General features: G+C 29.3%; 2 protein-coding genes across 2 annotated transcripts; one reads left to right on the forward strand and one right to left on the reverse strand.

The window, feature by feature from the left end:
- Nucleotides 1-466: 466 nt before the first annotated feature.
- LOC132800462 (uncharacterized) lies at nt 467-4,833 on the reverse strand. The gene is made up of 2 exons (XM_060814154.1): nt 4,290-4,833; nt 467-915 (listed from the first exon to the last, which is right to left on the reverse strand). Exons 1-2 carry the CDS (start codon nt 4,831-4,833, stop codon nt 467-469), a joined length of 993 nt encoding a protein of 330 aa, XP_060670137.1.
- Nucleotides 4,834-8,957: 4,124 nt separating this feature from the next.
- Nucleotides 8,958-9,731, forward strand: LOC107431946 (plant UBX domain-containing protein 1). The gene has a single exon (XM_016042985.3). The coding sequence runs from the start codon at nt 8,958-8,960 to the stop codon at nt 9,729-9,731; it is 774 nt and encodes a 257-aa protein (XP_015898471.3).
- Nucleotides 9,732-10,276: the final 545 nt, after the last annotated feature.

Below are 10,276 nucleotides of genomic sequence, written 5' to 3' on the forward strand. Positions count from 1 at the left end.
GGAATAAGGCGGTATATATATAGAAGTGTGTTGAATTAAATTGTAATAAAGTGGAAGAATACGGCGGTATATATATAGAGTGTGTTTTCAGTACAAGAAATTTGTGGTAAGTCCAACCCTTATGGGAGGTTCTGCCGGATTTCCTGGGCAGAGCTTATCTAAGGTTCCGGTGAAGGATCTTGGACGGGTCCTGACATATATATATATATTGTATAAATCATATCAATTATCTTAACATTCAAGGACAAAGCACAATCAGACCCAAAACCAATAATATCCCATGTAGATAATGGAAGAAACCAATTTTATGTTTGAACAGCCTAGAAAATCCATTACTGACTTGTGTGTAATTTTCATTCTCCGCATCTGAAATTGGATCTGGAAAATACAAAGGCATAAAACCATTCCCGATGGGGATTATCATTAAGTATTTATTTACTGCATGGATGATCAAACCTCAATCGTTTTAAAGATTCCATTGAGTAACTTTGACTTCATGGAGGGATGTGTAGTTGTCATTCGGTAGAGTGGTGACTACCAGAGGATGACTAGGGAGCAGGGTATCAATCTTGGAACCATGAGGAAGAGAGCTCAAATTCCCACTCTTAAGTTTCTGAGGCACAACATGATACTGAAGCTGCGCCAATGGCGGCAGTGGATTTTTGGAGAAGAAAGCATCGTCGGGTGGACAAAAGACAGTGAATATGGAATTGCCGGAAACATTCATGTGATTCTTGAAGAGCACGTCCAAGATCATGGACAACATTGCATGATAGCCTTTGTCAGAGAGGTTTCTTGATGCCATTGCCAAGTTGAAGTTGTTGTTCTTTCCTTCCGCAGTTTGGGTTGAGAGAACAAGAACCAGAAAAATAACAACCCCAAAAAATGATTTCGACGATGCCATAAGAGCTATAGCTACATGAATGTAATATAGAAAGACTACAAGAAAAGAAAAATTAGATGGAAAGGATTAGAAAGCTAAAGGCTACTTTTTTTTTTTTTTTCCCTTCTTTTTAAATCATTAGAGCTTGGCAATAATTATATATATATATATATATATATATGCACGGAGTCCTAATCCTATAATAATTTTAATAGGATAATTTCACTATTAATGGTGGTGTTATTAGGAAGCTCAATATGTATAGAGTTTCAATTCAAATCAACTACGGAAACCATATTTAGGAAAACTATAGTATTTATTACATCACTATAACGTATGGTATAGCATATAATTAAACATATATGGCTATATATATTATAAAGTTCAAATGTGCCTAGGCAGTTTTAAAAAATAATATATTTTATATAATTATATATATTGTTATTAGAAAACCATATATTACCGATATATTGCTATGTGTTAATTGCATATTAATATCCGGAAATTTTAAAATTTTGTGATTTAAATTCTAAAATTTAGAATTGCATGAATTATATTTTATATTTTTAAATTATTGCAAATTAGTCTAATTGATTAATGCGTTAACTTTGTCATTAGATGACACAACTAATTTTTCCAACAGAAAAGCACAGTATTTTTTGAAAAAAAAAAGTCATTACTTTTTTATTTTATATTTATAGTTTTTTATTTGAAAAAATTTACCTGTTTCTATTTTATTTAAATTAATTTCAAAGAAATCAAATATTTTTGGATCTAAAATTAGATTAAGAATAAAAATAAAATTTTTGATTTAATAAAATATTTTTATTAAAACGATAATTAAATAGAATAATTTTACTAGGCTCAAAAATATTTTTATGCCTAAACCATAAAAAAAATTAGTCCAAAATAAAAAAAAATTAGACAAAAATAAAAATTATTTTTTTTGGTTTTTCATTTCGGTCTAATAAAATAATAAAAATAAATTATTAGACAAAAAAATAAAATAATAAAAATAATAAATAATAATAAATTTATTTTTTATTCTTTTTGTTAGACAAAAATAAAAAAGCATAAAAATTAAAACTTATTTTTTTTTCTAATTACAGTCTAATTTTAATTTTTTACAGTTTGGGCATGAAAAATTATTTTATTTTTTGGTCTAATAAAGTTATTTTATTTAATTTCTGACCTAATAAAAATATTTTTATAAGAGGAAAAATTTCAATTTTATTTTTTTTATTTTTGTCCCTGTTTTGGTCTAATTTTAGTTTTTAAATTTTTTTATTATTTTCTTTTTATGGTTTGGGCATAAAAAAATATTTATTTGATTGTTGATCAAATAAAAATATTATATTTAATTTTTGTTATATTTTCATTAGACCAGAAATTCCAATAGTTTTATTTTTGACTTTTGTCTAATTTTTTATCTAATTTTATTTTTTTATTTTGGTCGAATTTTGTTTTTAATGGTTAGAGCACAAAAAATACTATTAATTTTTGGTCTAATTTTTAGTCCCAAAATATTTAATTTATTGCTAAACTTAATTTGTATAATATAAGAGTGGATACAATTTTCCGAATAAAAATTATAAATACAAAATGGAAAAAGAATAAATTTGTTATTTTTTTATTATTTAAAAAAATTATGATATTAGCTTGCTGCTGGTGTTAGCTACTGACAAAGTTAACTTAGAAAATTGGGCCAATTTGCAAAAAATTTAAAACTTTAAAATTCAATTTACACAAATTTAAATTTCATGGTTTAAATCATATAATTCTGAAATTTCAAAATTCCCATGCACAATTAACTCTTTTACTATTATAAATCATATAAGAAAGCACTGATGAGATTCATTTAATATTATTGTAAATTGATAAAGTCTGAATTTTTTTTTTAACCCTATGTAAGTTTTTTTATTTGTTTATTTATTTTTTTATTACAATTTTCTTTGTTTATTGGACATGAGATAAAATACTTAAAAATATGGTGGACAAAGTTCCATTTATCATTTTTTTTGAATCATATAATATGCTACTTTTAGTCAAGTAATATTTATTTAGTTAGTATGCTACTCACATTTACATCTAGAAAAAGGTTGAGGGTTTGAGATAGGGGGATTGTTGTAAAATGATAAAAAAAAGAAAAAAAAGAAAATTGCCACTTTTAAATCATTACATAAAGTGCTCATGTATAGTTAAAAAAAAAAAAAAAGGGAAATCTTATAAGGTTATGCAATAGATAATGGATAACTGGAGCACATACATATATGCTACTTAGAATAAATATAAAAAAACTAAATTCAAGTTATCATTTAAATTTTGGGTTAATTATTAAATAAAATTACTTTTATTGCTTGTTGCTCACAAAAACCTCCCTCTTGCATTGACCAACTTGTATACAAAGCACTACAATTTATATATTAGAAAAATTAAAAAGAAAAAATCACAAACACACAGATACTAAATTCTTATTTGCATGAGGCTACTGCACCCTAATTAATAAATTTAAATTCGACCGAGAGTTGAGGTGTTGAAACAAGTATATATGTAACTCTTTTTTACCGAGGGATTTGACACTACTTTGTAATCTTCCTAATATCTGGCATATGGATTTTTTGTTTTTTTTTTTTGTTTTTTTCTATACTTCTATTTCAAGGTCCAATATTAAATCTATAAAATTTCCCCGTGAATGTGCCAATATCTCTTCATTTTGTTCAAATAATCATAAAACAAGCAAGAATTTCCCTGTGAATGTGTACCGATTAATTGATATGTTTGGAGGAAAGATATTGTCTATTGCACTTTGAATCTCCCTAAAACAATAGATTAAGAAGGAATGGCCAAAGGTAAACATCTAAAGAAGATACAAGTTGTTTAAAAAAAAAAAAAGAAAAAAATATACAATCCAAATCAAATAAATTTAAGATTGATGAAGTTAATTATACGGCAGCTATTATGTACGACAATTTGAGTATACGAATCAATTAGATTCCAACATATTAATAGTGAATTTTAATATGTAAATGAGGACAAATCAAAGACCAAATAGCAATTAATAGTGAATATTAATTAATGTGCATTTATATATGAATAAGGAAACATAGGATAATATTATGCATAAAAATATAACATAGACAAAAAAATTTAATTGACTACAAAGAAAAGAACTAAAATCACAGAAAAAATAGGTCTAATTGGTACCAAATCTTAAGTAAACATCATCATCCTCATCAACCCTGTAGAGGAACATATTTATCGTCTCCATGAATACTACTACTAATATAGTTAATCCATAAAGGCGTACTAAGTGAAACCACTACTAAAATTAAACCAAACAGCAAGAAAGATAGTAATGGAAACAAGTTCTCTCTAAACCCTTTGATCACCCAAGAAAACCTGTTACTAGCTTCATTGTGGATATCTTTCTTCACATCGTACCTTGGATATATCAAGGTCTGAAAAGCAGGGTCAAAGAAGTTATCAACGCCATGAACAATCAAACGTCCATCCTTATAAATATTCGATTCAGTAACCGTGACTCCGTTGAGGGATGTGTATTCATCTGTTGGTAGAGTAGTGACTACCAGAGGATGACCGAGAAGCAGTGTATCAATCTTGGAACCATGGTGAAGAGATTGCAGAGCCTCGCCATCAAGTTTCGAAGGCACAACATGATACTGAAGCAGAGTTAATGGTGGCTGTGTGTATTTGGAGGAATAGAAAGCACCATCTTGAGGGCTAAAAACGGTGAGAGTCGAATTGCCCGTTAACAGTTCTGAAGCATTGAGATCGTTGAGGAACACTTGGAAGATCATTGACATTACGTGGTAGCCTTTATCGGAGAGGGTTCTTGATGCCATGACCAAGTTGAAGTTGTTGTTTCCTTCAGCTTGAGTTGAGACAAGGACAAGAAAAACAAGAACGCTCAAGACTACTTTGGATGCCATGTGTGAATGAGATAGTATAGTGTAGCGTAGTGTATTATGGGAAGGATATGAATTAGCTAGGCAATGATATACATATATATATATATATATATATATACACGAACCGACTTCCTAGTCCTAATCCCAGAACGATTTTAATTTTACTTGGCTATCCAGGAAAGTTCACTATTAATAAATTTATTGTTATATTTTCAAAATGGTATAAGCAGTACAATTAATTTTTATAATTTGTTTGTAATACTTGTGCATCGATTTAAACGCTGGGATACTAAATTAAACATCAAATTGAAATAGAGTTCTTGAGGAGTATCCAATTACTAAACCATTATTTAAATTAACCTTGTTTTGCTTCAAGTTGGATGAGCTTCATATTTTATTTTATTTTTATCTTTATATTATTTATTTTTTACAAGGAAAAAGTTTCATTTACTCTATTTAATTTTATTATTATTTCATTTAGATCCCACATTTTTTAAAAATTATCATTTACCTCTCTTTCGTTTTCAAAAATTACCAAAAGGAAATTTATTTGTCAATTTTCACAAGTTAATTTTAACGATTAAATATCAAATATAATACTTCTATAATGTTATTCAATCATAAAATATATATATTTTTTACTTTTTTTTGGGCTTTAATTGTTATAATTAATTGGTAAAAGCTGAGAAAAACAGTAAATAGACTTGTTTTGATATATATCAAATATTAAAAGAAGTTTAATGATAATTTTTTAAAAATATAGGCTTTATATAAAATAATAACAAAACAAAAAGGGTGTAAATAAAATTTACCCTTTTAAAAATATATTAACAGTTTGAACTACTTTCTTGACCCAAGACATATACGAATATTATTAATTTTTTTTTTCCGCCTCCTATTTCCCACTTAGACGTATACGCGTTGGAAGTCTTCAAACTTTAATGTTGGAAATTTGTTAAATAGCAATATATATTCTTTTGCTAAAAAAAAAAAAAAATTGTCAACAAACATTAGTTTACTTTCTTCCAGGTTTAGAATAACAAAAATTGTTATGATTTTTTTTTTTTGAAAATACAAATTTGTTATAATTAAGCTCATGGACAGCACATAAGCTGTAATTAAATTACTATTTACCATGCTTAAAGTTGGATTATTCCATTAGGACAGTCCAACCAAGCTATCTTCCTTCATTAGTTATAATAAAATGTCGCAAACTTGGTTATATATTTTTGCAGAGGGTGTAAAAATCATGTTATTATCTAGTTGTAGCTGGAATAAATTGGAAAAAAGTTTGAGAATTCTCTTCTAAACAGAAAGACATCCAAATTGCCTGAAAACTAAGGGATATTTGGCAATGTTTTAAGAAATTAAGGGGCTCTAAATGATATATTTTTTTTCTTCTGTTTTTAATACAATAAATTTCTCCCATCTGATGTTTTAAATCCTGACTTTCAATTATTTGTATGAGTGGCTTACTGATTGGGTTAACTCATTTTATTATATCAAAATGATACTTGAAAATAAATTTTTTTACATGTTTTTTAATTTGTTTTTTGTTTTAAAAAATTATTTATAAAAAGACAATGACCAAACACGTGTAAGGTTTTTAAAGATCATCAAGTTTTTATTTCTTTAAAATATTGAACTGCTGCTTTGAAAAGAGTTCTTCGCAATAAGTATGAACAACAACAGGGAACATATTCAACGAAAAAACAAAAAAAAGCTCATGCATATTCTCTTTATTATTGCACTGGTATCCTAATGAATCTTGAATCTAAAGCAAATAAGAAACAAGGCAATTAATTTTTGTTCCGAACACAATGGCCAAACATATATAAGGTCTTCCAAGAACATTCGTAAACACAATGGCCAGAAATATGTAAGGTCTTCTAAGAACATTCATTTTATTTTTTTAAATATTAAACTCCTTTCAAAACCGTTGTCCCCTATAATTATGAACAGTAGCAGGGAATGTGTTCAAAGGACCATGCATATATATATATATATATATATATATGTATGTATATATATTTACATTGGTATCCTACGGAATCTTTAATCTAAAACAAGAGAGAAATAATAAAAATATAAAAGATTAAGACAAGGTTTTATAGTGGTTCGGCTATAATAGGATTATAGCCTACATCCACTCTTCAAATCTCTCTCTGACTAATTCTTATTAAAACCTCTGTGACAGTACAACAAAATCAAAGCAGCTTACAATCAACAAATTACACTTCGTTCCTGAATTAAACTAATCAATTACGGAAAATTAAACCCAGCAACCCCAATTACACCTTTAATTGAACTATTTACTAAGCATAAACAGCTTTAACATCAAGAATATGATCAACTACCTCCTCCGTCTGCTGTATACGCTCATATCCATCTTCTTTATGTTTGCAGCAGCAACGAAAGTAGAGACCCAGACCAATCACAGCCATTGCTAATAGCAAAAACCAATTATCTTTCAATTTGCTTATCACCCAAGAAAATCCACTGACTACTTCTGTGTGGATATTGTTCTTCAAATCGAACCATGGATATATCAGGGTCTGGAAAGCAGGATCAAAGAAGTTATCAACGCCATGAATAATCAAACCTCCATCATTATAAAGATTCCATTCGGTAACTATGACTCCATTGAGGGATGGATATTCATCGCTTTGTAGAGTAGTTACAACCAGGGGATGGCCAAGAAGCAGAGTATCAATCTTGGAACCATGAGGAAGAGAACCCAAATCCCCACTTTCAAGCTTCAGAGGCACAACTTGATACTGAAGCAGAGTCAATGGCGGCTGTGGATACTTGGAGGAGAAGAACGCATCGTCGGGAGGACAAAACACAGTGAGCGTGGAATTGCCGGATAACCATTCGGAAACATCGTGGGTCTTGAAGAAGACATCAAAGATCATGGACATTGCATGATAACCTTTGTCAGAGAGAGATTTCGATGCCATAGCCAAGTTGAAGTTGTTGTTGTTTCCTTCGGCTTGGATTGAGAGAAGAACCACCAAAACAAGAAGGCAGAAAAGCGATTTGGATGCCATGGTAACCTTCAAGATTAACTCAGCAGAAAGCTAAGGCAGAAAGAAATTCTTAGGAAAGGATATGGGAGTTCTGAGTTTGAAACAGGCAAATATATGGATATATATAGAGATGGAATCCCAAAATTTGGAAATTTATAATAGAAGTAACATTATTATTAGTATAGGATTAGGATTAGAGTTCTATTCCAACAGCAATTTGGAAAACTTGAGCAGCCTTGTTGGAGTAGAATTCTATTCGATTTTCAACCAAAACTTACGCAACATTATTAGTATTGGATTAGAATTCTATTGCTCTACCAATTTCAAAACTTGAGTAATATTTTTGGACTAGAGTTTATTTACTCCAATTGCTAAAAAATAAAAAACGAAGTCGTTTCAACTTAAAAACTTTTCGTTATGGTTGTTTTATTATATTTGTTCATTTTCTTTTCTCCGTTATGTTAGGTTTATCAACTAATAATAGTTGCTGTCCACGTAATAAATAAATTAAGGTTGTATTTATAGAATTATATATGCTTAAAAAAAAAAGAAAAAAAAGAAATAACATGCATATGTCACGGAGACCAACATGTATGAAAATCCGATTTTATGTGGCGTATTTGATAAGGTGTAAAATCTGTATACACAAAAATAAAAAATAAAAAATAAAAAATAAAAAATATATATATGTATATGAAGTCCTAATCTAACTAGGAATATAAAACCAAACAATTATAGGAATAGGAAACTAAACAACGAATCACAAAATAAAATCCTAAAAAAAAAAAAAAAATCTCATAACCCCAACAATATATATATATATATATATATATGGATTTGGAAAGTAGAAAAATATAAAATAAAATAAAACATAGGTACAGGAAACAAGTGAAGTGGTCCAGTCCTATCCCTATATATACAAAACAAAACGCACGTGCGTTTTAGCTTTTGCTATTTGGCCTTTCGCATACCAGCGTATATAAGATTTGGAAAGTAGAAAAAAGGAAACAAGACCCCAGTTCTGTTATATATATAATACAATACAAGAAGCTGTTTTTTATATATATACATATAAGAGATTTGAAGAATAAGGAAACAAGAACATCTAAATTCTCAATGACGGTTGATTGGTCTGCTACCGTAGCTTTGAAAAGAAGAAGGTTCACAAACATTCATCCAATGGACGCCCAGAAAGTAAAGGCCAAGCTTGCAGCTGCAAAAGTCAAGTTTGGACGGGAAATCCATGTGTTTGAAACATCATCACCACCATCTTCTTATTCACAACCATATGAATATGAAGAGAAGGATGACTTGTATGAGTTTACTGCAGAAGATTACTATCGACTATTGTCATTGTCAACCTCCAAGAAAAAGGAAGATAACTTTTTGTTGAAGACTCGGAAAATCAGAGAGGCAGAGGAGGCGGCACGCAGGTCAAAGATAACAAGGGCCACAATCAGGGTCCGATTTCCTGATAACCACACATTGGAGGCCACGTTCCATCCATCGGAAACAATTCAGAGCCTGGTTGATCTTCTCAAGAAAGCTATAGCTCGACCAGATTTACCATTCTATGTATATACAACACCTCCTAAAGAGAAGATAAAAGACATGTCACAGGATTTTTACTCTGCTGGCTTTGCTCCTGGTGCCATCTTGTATTTTGCATATGATATACCACCAAAAGGAGATCATACTGCACTTCCTTTCCTCCAGGAAGAGATAATGTGTTTGAAAGGTTTGGAATTCATCGTTGAGCATCAAGGTTCTGTTCAATACTCTCAGCCTGTACCTGAACCATGTACAACACAGGCACCAACCCTTGTTGTCCAAGAGCGGAAGCCTGCTGCAGAAAAGAAATTAACCAAGCCAAAGTGGCTGAAATTGTGACGCCCTCAACAACTGTGTATATATGATTATGAACTTGTCAAATCTGTTTAAATTTATTACCTATTATTTATGTAGTTCATGAATTTTAATTCTATGAATGCCAAATTACCTATATAGTTGGCTCATTGTCAAGATAAAAAAAACAAAAAAAAAATTAATAAATTTTTATATTATTTTTTTCTAAGATAAATGTATAATAACCCTTTTATATTTTGGAATTTAACTTGTTTCGTTCTAACAAAAAGGAATTATATGATCCTTTGGCCAGATTAGTATTGTTCGTTAATATATTTACAATATTAACTATGCATTACGAGTGTGACTAACAATTTTTCTATGTTTATGCGTATATATATACTTTAAAAAACACAGAGTAATTAAAAAAAATTAATTATCTAATAAGCATAAATTAATAAAATATATATTTTTAAAAAAATTGATAAAAATATTTTATATTCCATAAGCAAGGTCGCCAAAAAATGGGGTACGGTCAAAGATGCAACGGGTACAGCGCATCCCTATTTTTTTTTTTTTTTGGGGGTAAT

This window comes from Ziziphus jujuba, chromosome 1 (assembly GCF_031755915.1).
Source record: "Ziziphus jujuba cultivar Dongzao chromosome 1, ASM3175591v1".
Classification (NCBI taxonomy): domain Eukaryota; kingdom Viridiplantae; phylum Streptophyta; class Magnoliopsida; order Rosales; family Rhamnaceae; genus Ziziphus; species Ziziphus jujuba.